This window comes from Cariama cristata, unplaced genomic scaffold, assembly GCF_000690535.1.
Source record: "Cariama cristata isolate BGI_N322 unplaced genomic scaffold, ASM69053v1 scaffold14761, whole genome shotgun sequence".
Lineage (NCBI taxonomy): Eukaryota > Metazoa > Chordata > Aves > Cariamiformes > Cariamidae > Cariama > Cariama cristata.
Genome location: NW_009599939.1, coordinates 11,471 through 33,714, shown reverse-complemented (window position 1 = coordinate 33,714; position 22,244 = coordinate 11,471). Strand labels below are relative to the sequence as shown.

Sequence of the window (22,244 nt, the reverse complement as noted above, 5' to 3'; positions counted from 1 at the left end):
CAGGTATTCTGGACAGCCGAGCATCTAAGGGAGTGTTTGGAAAACCCGTAGTTTATTTTGTTCAGAGAACTGCCGGCTGGGCTGGGGGAGCGCAGGAGAGAGGAAGAAACGGAGTCTGAAAAATCGATCTTACACTCTGAACACACACGCGCAAAAAAGTGAAGTGAAGGGGAGGGCAGTCCTTTACAAACACGAGTGCTGCTGGCCAGGAGTCTGCAGGGTTGACTTTGGGAAGGGCATCCAGAGGTTTAAGGGAGGAAAAACCCCAATGCCTAAATTCCAAACATTATGCAGTCTTCCAGCTGCAGTGGCGTTGGAAAGGATCAATTCCAAGAAATGATGTAGCTACAACAAATATCTGGCCCTACACAGGAAAGGATGAATCAGAGCTGCTTCTTAGTGCCACTTGACATCAGTTATACATTCTAGTTCTCATATACACAGATGGATGTCTTTAAAAATGGACAATATACACTTCAAAAAAGTTTTACAGTGAAGTTCTCTCAGCAAAGATCAGTCCACACATGGAGAAGCCAGTCTTTCAGAAACAGGAAAGCACTTGGCCTTATGAGAACAAGTCCTCAAGAGAGCTCCTGTGCAGGCATTGACCACCCGGTCTCCTGTCTTCAGTAGGTGTGCAAAGTCTGGTGTGTGCCTGCACTGTGCCGTGCGGCTGCAGAGCATCCCAGCTTCACAGGGTGGTGGAAGGAAGTTTCTTCACCCGCCTCTGTGCCAGAATAGAGGATTCGATGGGCTTCAGCTGGGGGCTTGGCTTGGAGCTGTTCAGTGCAGAGTATGTGGCAGCCATCGCCCCCTTGGAGAGAAGGCACGAGAGAATTCATTTAGATGTAGAAGAAGTATTTCAGACTCATGGCTTTACAAGATGAGGGACCAGAGTAGCCAGACCCACACACAAAGTCAGAAGCATCTTTTTTCTTTACGTCTCCCTCCCGTACTGACATGCCGTTAAAGAACCTCCCTAGGCTTTCCTGCCCCCAAAAATAGCTTGTCTTGCATTGCTTCCGCTGGCCCACACCTCTCCAACCTTCCATCCTGCTTTGCCCACACCACCATCACCCGACCTGGACCGCTGCTTTCCAAAGAGCCCAAGGTACGTGAGGAACCAGCTGAAGGCCCAGCCCGGACTTTGTACCTTTACAAGCTGAACGTCCTGGTGATTCAGCTGGCTCTGGGGTAAACTGTCCTTCTGGGTTATCCACGGGTGCTGCATGACCTGCTTGGCTGTTAGGCGCTGGTGAGGGTCTACGTGAAGCATCTTTGATACCAGATCCTAAGGGCATCACTTGGAAAGTTAGACTTTAGAAGAATTCACACTTTAAATGCAAAAATACCACCTGTCCACCCCTAAAGAAGGATTTAAATTCAGAGGCCAAGTTTAAAGTCCCCAGACATCGATGTCCTCTTCTATAAACTATATTTTTGGTAGACCTGGGAGGTACAACACAGCAGCAAACCCCGCGTGGGTCACGCAGGAGGTTGGTGTTGCACGCAAATATTCCCAGCCAGAGCTAAAACAGAGTGGGGAGAGGCACGCTGCTGAGCTGCTGTGGCGGAGATTTGCATGGGGTGGAAGCTACTCTGCTGGTTTTCTCCTCTCTCTTGTGTCCTCCCTCCCCAACCTGCTTTAAATTTGCCTCACAGCAACTGGCTGTGCTTGACCCCAACCCTTTAATGTAACGCAGGTGAATATCAAACCGTACCTTGGCCATGTCAGAAATAGTGTCCCAGTTGCCTCCACTGACAGAGAACTTTCCCCCACCTATCCGGGTCAGGATCTCTTCTGGAGTGTCACTGGGACCATTTGCAAACGGAGTGCAGCTGGGGAGAGAAGAGAGAGCATTTGATTTACTGTCCTGTAACCCAGCCACGGGAGCACCTCCAGGGACCAGTGATCGACGAGGAGAGGTCCAGCCACGGAGGATGTCTGGGAGCGAGGTGGTCACAGCCCCCAGCTCTTGCCTTCCAGCGAGACAGAGGCACTTACCCTGCGAGCATGGTGTACAGGAGAACTCCCAGGCTCCAGATGTCACAGCCTTCGTCGTAGCCTTGGCGTTTTAGTACCTGAACAGAATAAGCACAGGAAAAAAAAATGTGCTCAGTTCTTGTCATTGAGCTCACTTCAGCTCATGAAGAGCTGCTTGACTCCTCTGTGCAGTCTGTACGCAAAGCTCCTAGAGCTTTTTTCTTGGACTAAAGAACACGATTCAAATCAGATTTTGGTTTCATGGAACAGAGGAACCCCCCAGGCACATCAAAACGACAAGCGAGACAGAAGCCATGTTCCAGCGCGGTGACACTGTGTGCGTGCTCCATGGTGTGCTGGCTTTTTCTTTCTTCCGCACCAAGATAACCGAGTGGAAAATCATCCCACTGCTTTTAACAGGTCAGTTAATCAGGAAGGGAGGCAGCCTAGAAAATCACGGGGATTTTGAAGTCTGACTGCCCTAAGCAGACCCCCTCGTAAGGACAGTACGAGTTGGAGGACTGCACTGTAACTGCACTTGAGATCCCCCCGATTTGTTCATTACTACAAGTGGTAGTTCTGTAATTACCTGTTCCAGGACTGATTACGCCAGAGCAGGCTGGAGTTAGGAACGGGACAGGCCTCCCTAGGGGAGGGATGCGAGAGCTACCAAAGGGTCCCAGGTCAGTAAGGTGCTTACCTCGGGTGCCACGAAGTTTGCCGTATAACAGGGAGTCATGAGAAGGCCATTCTCAGCCCTCAGCTGCTTGGCAAAGCCAAAGTCACAAATGCGAATGCTCTCAGGGTTTCCTGACTCGTCCACGTAGAGAATATTGCTGGGTTTCAAGTCCCTGTGAACCACCTGTGGAGCAAAGAAAGTGCCATTCTCATACCCCTGGAAGACAAAGGTCCGAAGCTGCATCAGGACACTCAACCCCTGCGCTGGCCCCACATCTGGCTCGCCAAGACAGCAACACCAGCAAGAAATAACAGTCCCGACAGGCACAGTTACTCCCCGGAGGAGAGGGAACGTAGCGCAATGCCAGACAGCGTCCCAGGAAAACAGACGTAACCGTACTCACCCCTTGGGAATGCAGATACTCCACTGTTTTACAGATCGTGTGCAGGACCGAACTGGCTTCCCTCTCTGAGAAAAACTTCTGTCTGAGGATTTTATCCAGCAGCTCCCCTCCCCTCATCAGCTCAGTCACCAGATACACGTACTTCCCATCGTCATACACCTACCAAAGCAAATATGGAGGGGGATAACCAAAAAGTGCTTCCAGAGCTTCCCTTTTGTACTTCTACCACCAAGAAGCAGGCAGAGAAATCAGCAATGCAGAGGTGGGTCTGGGGATGCTTCCCCACCCACATTAAGCAGGGCCACTGCGTTGCCCGTCCCGGAGCTGCATTCTGGCCCCCAAGGACCAGTCTGCGCTTCCTAAACCAAAATACAGGGGAGTCATTCAAGTCACGCTCACATCTTTCAAGGTGATGATGTTTGGGTGCTGCCCGTATCGCAGGAGGATTTCTATTTCCTCAGAAGGGTCTCGCTTGCTCTTGTCAATAACCTGCAAGAGTACAGATAAGCATTAGCCACGATGGGGTGGGAAAGGGGCCAGGACGAAGCAAACAAGCTGAGTGTTTGGAGCCCTGCAGAGATCCTGTACCATATCCATTCCCTGTCCCCTGCTCTCTTTAGCAATAAGCTCTAGAAATCTCCTAGTTGCTTCATCAGTTGTGTGTCCCCAAACCCCAAAGCTTGACCTCTGGCTTACTTGTTAAGACCTGACATAGCCACAGCAAGCTTTGCAAAGAAAGGCGAGATACTGTCCTCCCTTTTGAGAGAGGAGAACTATTCCTAGACTAGAACACTTGTGCAGTTACGTGCACGGCAGCACAGAAATTGTCCATTTAGGCCCTACGCAAGCAGGGAAAGCGATTTCATTCCTGGATGTTATTTTGGTCATCGTGGGGATGAACATAAATCTAACAGGGGAGTTCAGTTCAGGTGGTAAATCTCAGACCTTGACTGCGTATTCCATGTTGGTTGCTTTATGAATGCAGCGTTTACACACTGAGTAGGAGCCGACGCCGATTGCCTCCTTCACCACGTAGCCGTCGTTGAACTGGACATTCTTGCCGTGCAGCTGCTGCAAGAGGAGAGGAGCGAGCAGATGAGCTGGGAGGGTTCAGGGAAGGGTTTGTGCAACGTGATGAGTTAACTGCAACACAGAGCGAGCTGACAGACTGCTGTCTGCTACATCCCACAGCTTCTCCTCCCGGCTGGGGAGAGGGAGGAGGAGAGAAGGAGGCAGATATAGGTCAGTGGACTAACACTATCTGCATCTAGCACGGGGCATTTCGGTGGCACCTTTCAACCCACAGGCATTTACACAGACCTCCTGCTAGCGCGGGTCCACCTGGGGAGAGGAAAGCAAACAGACCCGCATTGCCCGGACGACCTTTGCGCATGACAGTCAATAGAAATGAAAGAACAACAGGATGCAAGAATTCAAAACAGAACGACACTGCCTCAGGCTTCCCGTTAGCTCTGCTCCAGATGGTACAGAGGTCCCGCAGACCCACTCTGCAGTATTACTGCAGTTTCAAACAGTCGCTCCTCTGTCCCCGCTTCTTACCTGTACAACCGAATGCAGAGGCGACTGGGCAGGTTTCACCTTGCCATCCTCCATCAATCCGGTCGCCACAATGGAAGAGCTGATGGGCCCCTGCGCTAGGGGGGATGCCTGGGGAATCTGCAACGGGAGTTGAGGGACAACTTGAAGAGGGCTAGCCCTGCGGAAGCAGAAGCCTTCCCCTTGTTCCCCAGGAGCTATGGCTCCTCTGTAGCTTATTCGAGACCAGAGCCACACCAGGCAGCACCGAGCTTACCCCTACCACCCCGCGTATCTACGGCTGGGCCACCTCCTCCGTGCTCCAACCATCTGGAGCTGGCAGCACTGGCAGGAGGCAAACCTGGTCCTGCTGGCATCAGCAAACCGGCATTAAGCCCTACAGTATCATTTCACATGGGAAACTTTGGCTTTGCGTAAATTCATACAAACCTTTAGGTGTACGTGACGTAAATTCTGTGTCAAAATAAAAGGTGTCATCTGGCTGGCCTACTGCAGGCTTGAAGGGCGGTTTGATTTCCCTGCGGTACAGCTTCTGCAAAACAAAGACAGCTCGAAAGTGCTCTGACAGGTCAACGCTCTCAGACGGGCTCAGAAGGGTGCAAAGGCTTGCTAGGAAAGAGGGGCCAAGAAGAGATTTTGCGAAACTAGGAATAGCTCTGTGGCTTAGCATTTAACTACAGCTCAGCAGCCTGAGGAAGGACTTCTTGGCCGGTGGGGTGCTTTTGAGTCAGTCTGTGGAGAAATACTACAAGTTCTATCATATATTACATCAAGAAAAAACCCCGGTGTTTTCTATATGTTCCTTGGCCCCACTCCGAAATCGGTTTCCATACGGTATTTACCTCGCCAGGCTCTTCCATCTCCTCCTCACTCCCATTAGGGCTTTGCTGACACGTCTCTCCCCAGGGACAGCCAGAGGAGATGCCCTGGGAGGACATTCCTATCCCACCACTCGCACAAGTAGCCTTTTTTAACTGCTTGTTGAAGCCAAAATTTGAAATAAGCTTTACTAGCATTGCTGGAGGTTCAGCCGAGCAGCTTGCTGGGTGCCTCAAAAGCATTAGAAAACTGATCTGCAAAATCCCTTACTAAGTAAGGGAAAACAGGGAACAAACAAAATTATGTGGTAAGGTAGGGAGTTGGCCAGAAGCAACTGGGAAATGCCGGTTCAGTTATCGCCCTGCTTCTCTGTACAAAACAAGGTATTTCCTTGCCAGAAATGTTTCCCCGATTCCTTCCCACTTTGTGCAAGACAATCCTTGTTGTGCCAAACCCCAATTAAATCCTTACTGTTGAGGGATGAGTACATTCAAACCAAGGTGAGATCATAGGCAACTCAGGTATGAAACAGTTATTCACGTGACAAATAGAATTTTAGTTTCGGGAAGAATTATTGGAACAGATGGAAACAGGGATTGGTAGCTCTCCCATAGCTGGTCAAGCATCACGACCGTGCTGTTACTGCAGTCAGCACAACCGCGTTCCTGGTGAAGAAGTTTGCTCTTGTGTTTCTGATACTCACGTTCCAGTCAATAGTGGAGTAGAAAGGATGGCGCTTGATCTCCTCCGCCCCGTCTGGTCCAGAACCTGAAAGATGCACCCGTGGAGCGCGTTGCATTAAACCACCGACAAAGCGAAGGCTACTACGATGTATGCGACACAGCCAGGTATTACGGGGAACCTGGCTGTAATTAAACGAGCCCATTAACCGAGCACAAGTGTGAACATGCCGCTGACCCACGAGGACGTGAGAGGCCAGCATCAGGTGTATTCAGAAACCAAAAAAAGGTCTTACCTAATCTGTTGGCTGGATTCCTTTTGAAAAGGGCTCGCAGGAGGCTCTGTGCTTCAGCGCTCAGGAACTGCGGCATGCCCAGCTTTGCTCTGGAGAGGAAGTTATGCATTCAGCTGCAGGTTTAAAGAAGTGAACCCACAAGCCGACTGCAGCACCTCCACCCCTGAAAGATCAATCATCTGTTTGGCATTTACACTGCACCCTTCAAACTAACCGGTGATACAAAACCACTTGCCAAATGATGCCATTAACTTGCGAGAACCCCCAAATTGCAACAGGCTCAGAGAGGGAGCAGAAGCTCGCCTCTTATGCATACATGAAAGACAAACTCCTCTTACTTGAGGATGAGGGTCATCGTCTCCTTACGATCCTTCCCCTGGAAGGGCAGCGAGCCGGTGAGCATTTCAAACTGGGAGGGAAGGAGAAGAAGGGGAGGTCACGTCTGAGTAAGTCTGAGGGTTGCACAGATCCCGCTGCACCTTCATCTGGGAGCTTGCCAAAGCTAGCAAAAAGCTTGCAAGGGATCAAAAGCCTAGCTCTAAAAAACCATCGCAAACATCGTATTTTCTCCGAAGGAGCTTGGTTCACAAGGTTTGCAGTGGGAACACATTCGAGCCAGCGCCTGCTCCTGTGGGAGCCCTCGGATTCAGCAACCGCCAGACGATGGCACCAGATCTGCGCAGACACCGACATCCCAGCGCTGGGGTGGGCACGGACACCCCCACGCACCCCACGCCGTGCACCCCACCGCTCGCTGGGACAACAGCCTCAGGAGCTCTGCCTCCCCCCGAGAAACACGTGCTCCTGGCTGCCTGCCCGGACAGCCTGCGACAGAGCCCTTTTGGGGAGCCCGGAGAACATCCCCAGGTCAGCACATCTGCTAGACGTGCAGAATCATGGAGGGGTGTTTCAGAGCTACGGGGGGAGCAGGTGCTAAGCCAGGTCCCCAAAGACGCTAGCTGGGTACGTACCATTAACACCCCGTACGACCACCAGTCAGCACTGTGGGAGTGGCCCTGGCGATTCACAACTTCTGGTGCCATATATTCCACTGTCCCACAGAAGGAATAGGCTTTCTTCTCATGGTCTATAGCCTCCTTACTCAAGCCAAAATCTACAGAAGAGAAAAATTGTCAGCATGTACCGAGGCACTCTGAGCAATCACACACAGCGGCCTCAGAGAAGCTCTGTATTTCAAGAACCAGCCTTGCTGGAGCACAAGGAATAGGCTTTCTTCTCATGGTCTATAGCCTCCTTACTCAAGCCAAAATCTACAGAAGAGAAAAATTGTCAGCGCTCTGAGCAATCACACACAGTGGCCTCAGAGAAGCTCTGTATTTCAAGAACCAGCCTTGCTGGAGCACAAGGCTTTTGTGAAGTCCCTTACCTGTGAGTTTGATGTGCCCTTCTTCATCCAAGAGGATGCTACAGCACGAAGGAAAAAACCTCAAGTTATTACTGACTGCGATAAGGGCTGGTGAAATCAAGCACACACAGCAGAGGCTGGTCTGAGGTGCTCCCAAAATCCAGAGGAGAAAGTTATCTGTCCCTTCCCCCAGTGCCTTCAGCTCCATCACCAAGACATGGGTAGGACCAAGAGCAGCTCCGTTCTCTCTACGCCCTCACCTTCACTTTGAACGAATGACCCACACAGGTTACACCACCTTTGATCCCCCACATACCCCAGGTAAGAATAACCACGTCATGCAGCTGGCATGCATCTCTGCAGAGGCCCAGCCTGGTGCCTCTTCCCTCCGAAGGCTCTCCGTTGCTTAAAGCTGGAGCCCGGAGCCTGCCAAGGATTACTGCTCCGACATGTGGTGCACACATGCTGCCTCCACAGCGCTCCTGGCCCTAACTGCTGATCTGAGGAGCCGGAGCCTTGTCGGTTGGCACTGCTGCCTTCCATCTGGCTGGCCTCAGGGCATCCTTCAGCTTTGCCTTCATGGAAGAAGGCTGCACCGTTTGCTGACTACAGGCTTGGGATTGAAGGACCCGGTTCCCTGTCTCAGCTGTGCCGCACGTACTTCTCCGGTTTGAGGTCCCTGTAGATGATTCCCAGGCTGTGCAAATGGTCGAGCCCCAGAGCCAGCTCCGCTAGGTAGAACTTCACGTCCTCCTCGGTGAACATGACCTGCGGGAAGGAAGCAGAGAGGCGCTGGGGTTACAACACCGGCAGCAGGACCACCTCCGCCGCACCCGTGCAAGACCTTTCACGTCCATGTTGCTCCCTCCTGCCCTTTCATACCTAAGTTTCCCAGGCTTCGCCTGCCATCCTGAAGTATCAGTTGAGCAGCAACACCAAAAAAACCAAATCAGGTTGCTGAGCGGGAGGCAAGTTTTTAAAAAACCTCTTTGTTTATGTTCACCAGGTTATGTTCCCAGTTGTCTTCGCCTGGCACAACTTCTCGTTACCCCTCCCATTCCCTGCCCTCGCCCCGTCCCAGCGAGGCGACGCAACCCGCCAGCACTGCAGCAGCACACGGTTCTCGCCTCTTTTTGTTCTTAACGCGATGCTCAGCAGAGGTGAGACCTGCCTCCTGTGCCGCTGCTTTTCTGCCAGAGGACAGGGTTCCTGAGCCATCCTCCCCTGATACCAGCTCTGGGCTAGCAGCAGGTTGGAGGTTGTTCCCACCCCTCTCGAAGACTTTGCAAGGGTCAATTGCTTCTCCAGGCAATTAAGCACAGATGAACCGAGAGCCTCAGCAACCCACCAAGATGCCAGAGCATACCCACCTCTTTGGAAAGCCGAGTGAAAAGGTCACCTCCTCTGAGGAAATCCAAGATGAGATACAGCTTCCCCTCCGTCTGGAATGCTGAAACACAAGCCAGAGCAGGAATCAGACCCCTCCGCTGAGGGAAGGCTCCATGGTGTTACATTCATCACTTAAATCCCAACGGCTCCAATTGTGCAGATGCCCTGCGTGGTTACTAGGTTAAACACAGGTAGGGCTAATTATTTGGGGTAAATGAGATAGCCTGTCCGTGATGTTGAAATGGAGCTCACCAGCAGCACTGCAGAAAATCCTCATTTTAGGGGGGGGTTGGTTCCCTTTCAGCCCGTGATGCCCTACCGAAAGGGGCGTTTTCCCAAGAGAGGCACTGGTCACTTTACAGGGAAAGAAGCTGTCCTGGCCTTCCTCCGAGTCAGAGCATTAATCCTGCCAAATGCTGGGTTGACTACTTAACTCTGCTTTCTCAATTTCTCCTGATTTAATGTTTTAATCCCAAGGATTTGATGTTTAAACCACTTCTCCCGGTCTATGCTCTGTTCCCCATTCAATAGCTAGAGCGGGCATGGGACCAAAGACCTTTCCAGGAAAGGATTTGTATTAAGGGGATTGTGAAGACTCCAGAGCAGCACAGCCACTGAGGGATACAGACTGATCCAGGCCTCTCCTCCATTTCAGGGATCTCCAGAAGCCTGTTGGGGACCATGAGGCTCTCGGCATCCTCCAGGCAGCCTGCTGCTGGATGCCTCACGCTCATCTACCTGCTCATGGCAGGCGTGCCTGTAGCAGCATCCTTCTTTATTGTGCTAAAAAGCAGTCAGTGTCTGCTCAAGCCTGCAGCCCCTCTCCCAGCGTCCCAACTAGCTCCACACTCACCATAGTGGAGTTTCACCACAAAGGGATGGTTTACATCAGCCAGGATGTCCCTTTCTATCTTTGTCCTTACTCGATCACGCACTGTGGGAAGAGAGAGGAACAGCTCAGACACAGAAAAAGGCACACAGTACCCCCGCGCCAGCCTTCTCCCCAGCTTTAAGCCCTTCAGTACCAGCCAGCTTGAGCCAGATCTTTTCCCACCTCCATCACTGCCAACAAGGGTCTTTTATAGATGGAGAGAAAAGGAGGGGGTTTGGCTGAGCTGAAGATACTTCTCGTTCACCCGGATCACCCTGGGGCCAGCAGTGACTGCTGCAGCATTTCCCCAGTGCTCTTTAAGACACGGAGGGTCAGAGCATCGCAGTAGGAGTTTCCTACCTTTCAATGTTGCCTTCTTGAGCACTTTCATGGCATAGAGGTGGTTGCTGTCTGGTGGTGTTATTTTTCTCACCAAGAAAACCTGAGGCAGAAGAACACCATGTTCACCAAGCACTAAACATTACCGGTAGGAATTGGATGCCTCCCAAAGTGGCAAACCTCACTTAAGAAGCAACTGGCCGCAGGACTGGTAGGATGTACCTCAACCTCTCCATGTGAAACCCCATGAGGTTTTCAGGGAAGTGCTGTGTGTAGACGCCTCTCACTCCCTATCTCCGGCCACTACAGCACTCGTGCTTTTACACGGCGCTTTCCTCCTCTCCAGTCTTCCACACCTCTTGCTCACTCCTGCAGTTCCCGTGGGGCTGTGGCTGATGCCCGGCATACCTCAACGTACCACAAAGCCTCCTGGTCACTGGCTGGTTTGACAGCCAGATCAACTCCTGATTATTCAGGTCTTGCCTCCTCTTTGGATTTTTTACCTCCTTCCCTTCCCTGTTGTCCCATTCTACCTGGTTTTAGGCAGCTTCAAAAAGACACCAGCTTTCTTTTGCAAAAAGCCACTGCTGCATTTGCCCAGGCAACAGCACACAGTCCTGTCCAAGCCCCCGCTGTTAGCGCTGGTAACTGATTGACATGAAGCTGATTTAATGTGTCAGCAGATGGTCTGTAAGAGACCTGGATTATTTACACGTTGAAATAGATAAGAGTTACAGGCTACTTCCTTCCCCCTTCGCAGAAGGGAAACTGGACCGTAAACAGGGGCCAAAACCAGTCCCTGGCACACAGCATCATTTCTGAGAAGAGAGGAACATGATGAGGCCCTCCAAGTCCTCAATTCAACGGACAGCTAAGAGCTGCAGGAGGTCCTTCTGCCCTGTGTGACTGCTCCTTTCCTCCCGATCGTCTGAAAAAAGAATTACAGGGCAGCTTTGGACATACAGGCTGGCCCTTAGGAGAAGGCATCGCTACAGTTGCTTTTCAGGTTAGAAGCAATCATTTGCTAAGTGGGCTCATCAGTCAGATTCTCACGATCTGGTGGGAATCAGGAAAGTGGTTTCGCTGGGGACAGTCCCTTTTGCATCAAAACAATTTATCTGGCGTGACACATAGCAGGAAGGGAACTCACCTTGCCAAAAGAGCCCTGTCCCAGCACCTTCAGGAGCTCGAACTGTGAAGGATCGGCTTTCTCGGAGCCTTCCTTCACGTGGTGCGTGATGTTGATTTCTTTCACAACACCTTCGCCCTGAAAAAGAGGGGACGCGGTTGACTGGGAATATACTCCTGAACAAGGGAAAGCAAGCCTTATCGGATTAAGGAACAAGGACTGTAGCTCCAGACTCACAGGAACCACATCTGAGAGAACCGTAAAAGTTGGTGCTTGTCACAGGTGTCTCCTGGCTTCAACACCTGGAATAAGCCAGCCATCGGTAGGCTTGCACCAGGCGGCCTCGTTAAATATCCCGCGCTCTCCCCGAAGGCTCCGCTCCTTGCACCACAGGCGTTGCATTTCTTTGAAGTGCATTTCAGAAGAGTGCTTGAAAAGCACCTTCCTTTTTAAGGCGCTGGTAGCAAAAACAGGAGTGTTTATGCCACTAAAAATCCCACAACACAAAAATACAGCACTGTTGTCAAAACACGGCCAGGGCTGGCAAAAATCAGACATGTTGGAGCCCATCTGCTCAGCAATCTGAGCAACTCTGCAACATAAGTCTTAGTGCATCTTCAGCACATACAGATGATGCTTTAACAGACTCAAGCCTTCAAGAAGATTGAGGGGAAGCCAAGGTCTCTGGCACATGTTTTGTTTAAAACACATTCTTTTAGTTAAAAAAAAATAAAGACGAAAAAGAGATTTAATCAGCAATATCTAGAATAAACTCACCCACGAAGCTAGGGCAGCACGCAAGAACAGCCACAGACCCTGAGGTGATGCTGAAACGCCTCCTTTCCCCAGCAAACCTCGTCCATACCTCTGGTGCATAAAGCCCAGAGTTCAGCTCAACAGCAACATCTTAGGCTGCTTTCTATTTGCATCCCAAATAGAAAGCCACTTTTTATACTACTAATCTCCCAGCTGTGCCTTTCCCCTCTACTTCTCCTGACCATACCCAGCCAGTGCATCTGTACTTGGGCTTCCTCCGAGCTTGACCTGTGCCAGCCCCTCTCCCAGCTGACCGCGGGGAGAGCCCACACGGCAGGCTGGACTCAGCTTCCCGCTTCCACAGACAGGAATCTTACTCCGGCCAGAAATCCCCTGTAGCTTTACATCTTGTAAGGGCAAGTCCAGGCTTCTTAGCACTTCAGTCCCACGTTATCCAGTGTTAGACACGGTCTGGTTGCTCAGCAATTATGTTCCAAAGGGCATTAAACTCGGTCGCTCTCTGACCCTAGGGCAGATGTGGCCATCAGAGGCTGCCAGAAAGCTGCAAGTACTGTTTAGTTTTTCCCCTTGCAGAGCTGGGGGAGAAAAAAGTTACGCTTTGTTTTCTAAAGCTATTCAGCTACTTGGTCCGGAACCTATCTAATCAAAGCAGCTTTTAAAAACAACAGGAACCCAGTTTGAGGCTGTGCCTCTCCTCTGCACCCCAGCCCACTCCCCACCCTCCCAGCACCTTCTCGGGGAGGGTAGCCTTGCCAGGCGCCCACGGATGTGGTTGCCTACCTGCACCGAGCACCCTTCCCTTCCCGCTCTCACGCTTGGCTTTTCTCTCGATTAGGAAGAGGCTTTGTTTCCAGGTTGGTAGCTTTGCTCTCTCAAAATCCTGCATTATCCAGACACTAAGACCTAGCAGAGAAGCCCACGCTTTCAGCGGTGCAGCACGTACAGCCCGAGCACGGGGAGAGGGCAGGGGCCAGGAGCTCCCCCGTGTTATCCTGCCTTTTGCTGGTCTCGGTGATCACAGACAAGAAAGATCTTGTAATCCCTGTAACAACAAGTTTTCATGTTCCGTATGATCTCCCAGCTTCAATCAGCCACTTTACACTTCTGGTTTCGTTTGCAGGCTTAGTCCTTGGCAGGCAGCTGTTGGTTAGGAACAGCATCCCACTTCTAGCCAAGAGCCCAAGCCGGGGTCAGCCAAGAGGTTTCCTTTGCCAGTCCCTCCACATTGTTCAGCTCTCCCGGGAGTGACCCCCCAGCAGGGAGAGACCCAGGGATGGGACCAGTGGAAGTTGTAGGCTCTTCCCCTCCCCTCCCATCTTCATCAAAACACCAGAGAGAAACCAGGTCTGTACAGCATCAGCACTTGTACAACCGTGCATGCTTCACCCGGTAGCATCACACACCTCCGCAGAGAGGAACATTTAAAATCAACTCTTGTATCCACCTCCAAGGCATCTGGAGCCATCCTCCCACCACGGCTCTGCAGGAGCTGCGGAGCGACGTACCTTCACAGCTGTGGGAATTCTTCGCCTTGGCCGATAGCAAGACCCAGTGTGTTTAACTGCAAGTGGTTTCAGCAGCCCAAGCTGTATCTGAAGGCAGGCAGAGATTTGCATACGCAGCCTGCCAGCCAGACCACATCAGCAAACATACCTACATAGCAACTAGACCAAAAGTGCCATCAGCGGAGACGCTGGTGATAGCTTTCTGAGAAAAGCTCCGAGATGCCAAATGGCATCTTGCTGACACAAGGGAGGGTTCCTCCCATGGACTCATCCAGTAACTCGCAATTCAACAGTTAGGAGACTGGAGAGCAGCTCCTACAGCCTGTTTAGCAGCACACCAGAACAAGTCTCCAGCACAAAAGCACCCGCGTGCCACCGAGCTGCAGCACAAACAGGCTTGGCTTGCACCGAGATAAGCTTCTTCCAATGGCACCATTAAGCAAACTAACCCAGAAGGCAGAAAAAGAAGAGCAAACCAGACCGCTCCGAATATCCATCTGAAGCATCAGCCCACCCGGACGAGCAACCAGCGATGCCGAGGGAAGCGAAGCGAGCTAGCGGCAGTACTGACCGGGCTGGAGAGCTGGCTGGGGGCAGGCAGCTGCAGGCTGTAGGGCTTGGCTCGATGTTTCCTCTGCAGCCAGAGCGTGAGGAACGCGCAGATGCGAGGAAGTTTAGGCTCCCTCTCCATCCTCCCATCCCGATCAACATCGCACGGCCCCAGTAACCGCCACCCCCGTGAGCTCCCAGGGAAGCACGGCCGGCTCCCGGGGACCGGGGAGGCTCCCGCGGTGCTGCACGGACGCCCCACGCTTGAGGTTGCCGGATGGAGGAGATACAGGTGGTTAAAGCCCAGCTGGCAGATGCGCAGTGGAGACAAGCGACTCGGTCGCACGGAGGCAAGTTCACGCTCCCACTCCCCAGCAACAACACTTGTGGTTGGGGCTTTTTTTTTTTTTGGTTTTGCTTTTTAAAAGAAAAAAAAAAATCATCTCACAGCTCCTTGTTCACCTTTGGGTTCCCTGGTTCAGACGAGATGTGACAGAAAACATACATGGTCTAGTTAAAGTGACTTCCATCTAGTGCTGCATGAATCTCATGTCAGCTTTGGGGGTATTTCCACAACGGGGGAGTATTCTGAGAAGCCACTTACTCTTTAAAAAAGAAGAGGAAAACTCCTGAGAGCCCACACAGAAGTCTGACACCACCTTGGAAGGCTGCACATCTCTTTGCTACAGGGATGTTGGGTCACCCATGAGGGGATTCAGGGTGCATCAATCCCACGGGCTAATCCTCTGGCATCACTAGGATTTGCAGCCAGCCCTTTTTTTTGCTTTATGCTGCGCGAGAGTCCTTGCCGTGGATGGTGGAGTTATGGAAAAGCCACCCTGGGAAGTTCCATGCGAGGCATTTCTAAGGGCATTTCTGATGCAGACAGCTTCTGAACCCACTGCTGCTGGGATTTATGGGCAGGACAGAGGAGAGGTATTAGATCGCTTGTTTTGCCTCCTTCCCCCTCCGAGCCTCTTCTCCTTTCACCTTTCCACTGGGTCAGGACAGACAGATGTTTTTTGCAGCAAGACCCCAGAGAGTGCAGGTAAGAAAGAAATGAGTAAAGAGACACCCACGCACCTTTGCAATTAGAAATAACCCTGTGTCAGCATCGATTTCGGAACTTCTCCAGAGAGTGAAGAATATGAAAAGAGAATCTTGGTTTGGACCCAGAGAGACTACTTATGACTGTCCTGCCTCCTCCGCCCCCATAATGTGCTCTTTGAGAACCGATAACGAAAGAAACAAATGACTTAATAGCAGCAAGGCAGCTGGTCCCAGCTCCGCCGAGGGACGATGAGGTCCAAAGCAAGGGAGCTGGGAGTAGGTGCCAGAGAGCAGCATGAACCAGGAGCGGGCAGCTGGCGAGCACAAGTCTCCAGGAGACCCGGTTCATACCGACACCTCCTTCATTCTGCCACAGTCCCACTGAAGCAGAAATCGTGTCCACAACGTGCCGTCCAAAGATGAGCATCCCCGCTTCCAAGGCAGCTTTACGTTGCTCAGTGAAGCTGTGCAGGAGATGCAGCCAGCCAGCTCTCTGCGTGTGGGCCCGGCAAGATCTGATAAATCTCGTCCCGACCAAAACAATTTTGCATGTTGTGTTATCAGGCACTCGGTGCGGGGAGAGGAGCCTCAGAAAAGCAATCAAAAAACCCCACTGGAGCCTCCATGCAACTAAAACGCTGGAGCGCCCACCCCAGCAAGCTGACACGATCAGAAAGCCACAGGAGACGTAAATGACAGCACGGAAAGGGGTTTGGTGTGGGGAGGAAGGAGGAGGAGGAGGAGGATGAAGTCAAGTCCAGGATGTCACGTGAGCAAGTGAGTAATAGCTGTTTTCTGTATTAGCAGTCCCACCTAGCTGAGACGGGCTGGTAGGGCCGTGCTGCAAGAAAGGGTTTGGTTTTCAGAGAGAACCCGGTGAGCTCTGCTTACGCCCTTGCATACGTGGGACGACCCATCGCGGGACAAAGCGTGGATTAAACGCATGAGTCTCCTTGAGGTGCACGTCTCCAGCAGGCTCTTACCTTGTCTGCTGAGTCCACAAGGTCTTTCTCTATCCAAGTGACGTCTGATTTTGCCTGTGGGACGATAAATGAGTGTCAGCACAGAGGGGCTGTGATATTCTGCTAAAGTTTTCCCAACAAACTTGTTTAGCAAGACCAGGCGAGCCGTTTACAGTCACTGCTGGTGTCCCGCCAGCCATCGCTCCTCGGGATGCGACTCTGGGCTGTGTTGGTGGCTCCAGGAGAGCAGTTGGAGCCAGCTGCTGTGAAAGGCTTTGATAAACTCTGACGGGCGGTGGAGAAGGACACGGTGCCGGCACTTGGTTACATCTGTTCCCCAAGAATCAGAGCATCACCGCCAAGGAGAGCGAATTAATTTCTGGCAGGTTGATTAATGTTTAGATCAGATTTTACTCTCGGCTACACCTGGACAAACTCCAAAAGCATCTGTTCTGGTAGTGGTGTCCTGGGTCGGCAGGGAAGCTCGGCAGCCCCATGGCAAAGAGAGGGCTTCTCTCCAGGGGCACGCTCAGCGTTCCTGAAGCAACCAGGAGGAACGTATTCAAATACCAAAGCTCACCACATCCCTCCAGGGCAGGGCAGGGCCAGCCCAGCTGCTCTGACAGGTCCCTGAGCAGCACTGGAAATGTCAGTTTATGCTGCCTCTGGGGCCAGGTGCAATCCTGTGAACCCTTACAGGGAGAGATGCAGAAGGATTTAAAGGGAGCTCAGGAAAGAAGTGCTTCTCAGCTGGGATATGGCTCCTTCTCCCCCCAAAACTCAGACTTAAGGGAAGAAGTAAGTTTTTGCAAGGTCAGTAAGTTTTTGCAAGGTCAATCCCCAAGCCTGCCGTATTTTAATGAACGTACATAGATTGGCTATCGCGTCTAGGCACTTTCACCTGTTTTTTAGATAACGAGCTAAGTTTGAATAGAAAAATCACCCCCTAAAAAAATCAAATCAGATTTGAAGCGTTTCTTCCAAAGAGGTTCAAGTCTTTGGCTGCGGATGAGATAAAACTCATGTGACTGCAGACAGAAGGGCTCTAAGAGAGGCTCGAGCTGTGGCTTCTCTTGTGTCTTTTCAAGCAGTTTGTCAGCACGACGGAGCCCGCGGGGCTGGCAGGGCTCTTCGGCGCCAGCAACGTCAACTGAGTGGGCGCAGCACAAGGCAAAGCGACCTGAAAGTAGGACAGGAGCTACGGAGAGGCGAGAGAAGAAAAAGCGAGCCTTGAGGGGAGGGAGGAGCTGTGTGAAAACAGCAAGATTAGAGTTAAGAATTAACTGATTTTCAGCTCCGGACGGACCGAATCAGATCGGAGGGGGCCCTCGCAGTCACCTCGTCCCCTTCCTCTCCCCCCATCAGCTCTGCCCTTGCTGGGGGAGCAGCCGAGATCTCTTTGGGTCTGGGAGAAGGTGGCTGTCTCGCTCCCGCCGTGGGAAGCGGATGCCTGGGGCAGGCGGGTGGGACATCTACCAAAGCCACAACTAAACCCCTTCCCGAGCGCCCAAAAGCGATCACAAAAACCTCAGTGGTTCCCCCCGCCCCGGGGGATCACACCCACCCACAGGGAACCCAGCTCCTTCCTTCACCGCTCCGACCAGCGAGCAGGCACCAAACCCTGCCTTGGATGGGGACGGGCTGATTTCTCTCCCACAAGCACGAATCCCCCTGCAAACCCACCCTACCAGCACAAGACACCGCTCCTGCGAGCTACCAGCCATCTTCTGACACCCACAGCCTTGCGGGAGGCCATTTTACACAGATCCCTGCATCGCTGGGAAACGATATTTGCTGCTCCTGGAAAATGAAAGGAGAGCCCCGGCCACCGGCCAGGTCTGAGCCCAGGAGGTCGCTCAAGTCAGAGGAGGAGACGACTTCTTCTGGACTGCCCAGTGCCGCCTTCGAACCGCACAGACAGCTTGGTCATCCTAGATCTGGGGACAGGCACACGGGTGGGTTTTTTTTCCCAACACCAAATTCAAAATACAAGTCCTTCTTTCCTACTTCCCCTTTTTTGAGGAAGGATTTTACAAGCCAGAAGCCAAGAGACAGGTTTGTTTTTGCTCACATTTTGTCACTTTGCTGCTTGAGACAGTCAGATTTAAATGCAAGGAAAAAAAAAAAAAAACCTGCAAGAGCTAGAAACAGATTACGCTTTTGGCATTTCGCTTCCTATTCATCAACAACTAACCAGAAGCTGTTTTAATTTCTGTTGCTTCAACACATGCTCTGGTCCCAAAACACTCCCAAATTCTGGCAGCACCTAGGAAAGACACTTCTTAGAAAGCCGTTTTACCATCAGAAATGCCTTTTCCAAAAGAGAAGTCGTTAATTAAAACTGGATGAGCTCTGGCTCTCTAAGGTCAGGCGATTCACCAACTTCTCGCGTCCTGCAGAAGAGAGAGAGCGCGGCGCTGTACGCAGAGCAGGTAGTTACCAGCTAGACACTTGCCTCCTGAATCCTTGGCTTGCTGCGAAAGAGGAGCCTCAGCATCTCCAAAGCTTTAGGCTGCTATTCTCCCATACTTTGCAAGTTGGCTTCTGAACTTAGAGCCCTCCGCAGCACCCAGACCAGCACGAGAACCCCGGGTGTAGTAGTTACGTCACAGGGATGTATTTTGGGAGTTTTCGCTGAAAGGAAACTGTGGTTTTGTATGGGGAAATTGCATTGTGTGGCGACGGCTGCACAATACCAGCAGCCAAATGAAAACACTGGATGGCTTTACTGGTGCTTAGGCACGGCTCCTTCCATCAGTAAATCTCAGCAGGCTGTTCAAGGGGATCGGTGTCGTCCCCCGTGTCACGGACAGGAAAACAGGCGTGGAAAGTGCAATTTCAGTCACTACATGAGGCAACAAGCAACTGAGAGTCTGTGCAGCTCTCTTCCCCAAAGTGACTCTGCCCTGAGCAGCACAAATGAGCCCAAGTGCCCTCCCAGGGATTTGGGAGGATCGGCTGAATTGCAGGTCTCCAGGGAAGGGGCCAGGAGGAGGCAGCTTCTGCATCCTTCCCTGGTTTGCCCCTGCCCCACGTCAGCATCGCCGCTTGGTCACCGGCTGTATCGGCTCCTTTTGGGAGGCTGCTGCGAGCCCCCCTGGGAGGTTTGCACACTGAGAGCTCAGGGAGGGTTGCACAATCCTGCCCGCTTGCTCAGGGGTCAGCTCCTGCACCGTGACGCTGCGCTGCACCCTGCTCTTGTACATCAAGGGATGCCTTCGTGGGGCCGGAGCGGGAAGGAGATGGGAATTGGCCAAGTCAGGCACTGCAGACACGGGGAGCGGAGCGGGAAGAAGGGCTTCAGCCCTGTGGGTCTGAATTAGTTCTCTCCCAATTTCTATGTTTGGAAGGAAAAGAGTGAGCCACGTGCTTACTCCCAGTTCCCATCAAGAGGCCATCTGCATTTCATCTATGCAAAACAGATGTCCTAGATGGTTTCAAAAGTTACCCGGCTGTTTCACCAGCGTCGCTGCAAGGTCCTTTGCTGTTTTACAGAATCCCTTTAGCTGTCCCCACTCTGTGCCTTAAAAAAAGTCACAGTTCCTGCCAAACTTCTTTCCAGATCCATGCAACTTTCGCCGCTGTTAAGCTGCTTAGTGCTGCCCTGGACCGCAGCGTTCAAACCGCTGCCGTGCTGCAGCTCGGTCTACGCCGGGCATCCCAACAGCTCCTTCCCACTCCTAGAGCCTGTTTCCCAGGGGGAAATCGCTCCCTTCTCAGTGGCAGGAGGCACAGGGGATGTCAAAACAATTCTGCAGCAGAGAAACGCAGAAGCTGGCGCTTACATTTGGGCAGCTACAGCTCGTGCAAGGAGTTAAAGCAGCTGCAGAAGGCAGGCATGCTTCAGTGTGAGACGGGGCGATGCGGGACCCTGACTTGTGGCGTGGTCTCTCTTCCGAGCAGTTTTCTGACCCGTGTGTTAACACGGACACAAAACATCACATCCTCACCCTGTCCTGCCTTGCCAGGCTCAGCCTACCTGTTCCCTTTCTCCCCTAGAAACAGCACGTTGAATTCCTGAGGCTCTTCCCAAAGAAGCAGCCCAACCTGAAGCCCCTGTGCTAAACCTAGAGACCATAAACCCGGCTTGGTGAGCAGCAGAAGCCATCAGCTCTTTGCTTCGGATGCAGTCAACAGCCGTGGAGGGAAGAGTTGCTGCCAAAGCGCAAACCTCCATTGCATCGCTGTGTCTGCTCCCAAGAGAAGGGACCAGAACCAACCAAACAGGGAACAATCCCAGTCAAGGCGATAAATCTAAACCAAGAAGCATAAACCAGAGGAAAGTGCGGTGCAGGCAGCTGCACACCGACAGGCAGGTTGTGGATCTAAGGGCAAGAGACACGCGGGCTGGGCTGAGCCGAGGCAGGAGCCTTCCTCCATCACTCTTCCAAATGACTTTACGCACCCTGGGTGAGTTTGACGCTTTTAGGGCAGAATGAAGGCACTTCTAAGCCGTATTTTTGAAAAGCAAAGAATTGGTGACAGAAATAGGTTTGCCAATTCTGTCTTTTCTGTTCCTATAACTGTGAGTCCTGGGAGAAGCGAGACGATACCGTCTGAGCGGCGGTGGGCCAGACGCCGGCACTGAAGTGCCAAGACCCGGCTGTAAACGCCGCGTGAACCCGCTGTCGTTGGCACACCGGTCCTAGGAACGACGATCCCCAAATCCAGTGGTGCCAGATACAAACGGTTCCCAGTGCACGGTTTAAAGATGCTATAAGCCAATTCTGTGTCAGCAGACAAGACTGTAGGACTAAGCTCCAGCAAGTCCCAACATCGGCTCCATAAAACAGGACACTGGCTAGCCCTGTAGATTTAAATGAGAAAAAACTGACTGCCTTTGCCTCCTGCCAGGATCCAGTTACATCCCGCCGAGCACTGGGAACAGCATCGGGGAAGGAAGCGTCGGGGTTTCATAAACAGGAAGGTGACAGTGTGAAGAACTGCTGCCTGAAGAGAGACAGCTGCTGCCACGCCAGCACGCTTCAGAAGAGGGACTGGTGTCCCCCTGCTAGACCAAAGGGACGTCTCAGCAGAGGTTTCAGCTGCCGGCCAGCGAGCACGGGATGCAGAAGAGCTCGGCCGGCGTGCAGCCCCCTCCGGCACAGCCTGCTCCTGGGTGCCAGCCGCAGGAGCCTGGGAGCATCACACTCCTGAACTTTGGCACAAAGTTATTTTATGCAACCTACTCCAGAGCAATAACCTCCGGGCAGAGCAGCAGCTCCCGCTCTGGAGGGAGCATGAAATCAATGGGAAGCAAGAGATGCTGCAGAGATGCTGCAGCTTTGCAGAGAAGCGAGTCTCATTTTTGCTGTTGTAGAGAGCAGAGAGGCAAAGGCTGCTCTGTCTGGAACTTTTTTTTAAAGTGGTGGTTCTCCAAAAGGGGAACAAAGAAAGCAAAGCCACCTCCCCAGCCACTGCCTACCCTCCTGCAAAGGCCTTATTTGGGCAAGGCTGACGGTTGGTCTCGTTCGCAACTACAGAAGTGGCCAGAACCACGTACTTTTGTCTGCCTTTCTTTGGGGCATCACCTTCAGTGTTCCCGGGAGCCCCCAGCCTCGGCCCCAGCCTGAGAAATCCCACGGGATGCTTGTCCCTGAGCGGAGACACCGCACAGCCCTCGCAAAGCGAAGGGCTTCAGCTTGCGGTACCTGCGTCTGAACGGACCCACCAGCCAGCACGAAGGACGGGCCGGACCCGTTGAGAGAGATGGGACGGAGAGAGGAGAGCTGTGCCTTCAGGCAGAGCCGTTTTGACACAAGAGGAAGCGCTGCCCACAGCGACGAGATGGTCGGATCAGCAGCTGCAGATTTTAACTCGCTTTGTTACCATCCACCGACTTCCAGGAAAGCAAGGCAGGCGATGCTAACTACCCCCACAGGAAACCTG

The 22,244-nt window shown here is 52.4% G+C and overlaps 1 protein-coding gene across 1 annotated transcript; it reads right to left on the bottom strand.

Moving 5' to 3' along the window:
• Positions 1–293: 293 nt before the first annotated feature.
• Positions 294–18,905, bottom strand: LOC104169053 (ribosomal protein S6 kinase 2 alpha-like). Its single transcript, XM_009709859.1, is given in 23 exon segments — positions 294–814; positions 1,154–1,291; positions 1,722–1,839; positions 2,006–2,082; positions 2,685–2,846; positions 3,067–3,225; positions 3,466–3,555; positions 4,012–4,137; positions 4,627–4,699; positions 4,701–4,743; positions 5,053–5,155; positions 6,146–6,210; positions 6,419–6,507; positions 6,757–6,827; positions 7,390–7,532; positions 7,806–7,843; positions 8,446–8,552; positions 9,155–9,234; positions 10,027–10,107; positions 10,405–10,486; positions 11,534–11,650; positions 16,377–16,430; positions 18,811–18,905. Coding segments are annotated over 23 exon segments (2,181 nt in total). The 5' UTR covers positions 18,853–18,905; the 3' UTR covers positions 294–691.
• Between the last annotated feature and the right edge of the window lie 3,339 nt (positions 18,906–22,244).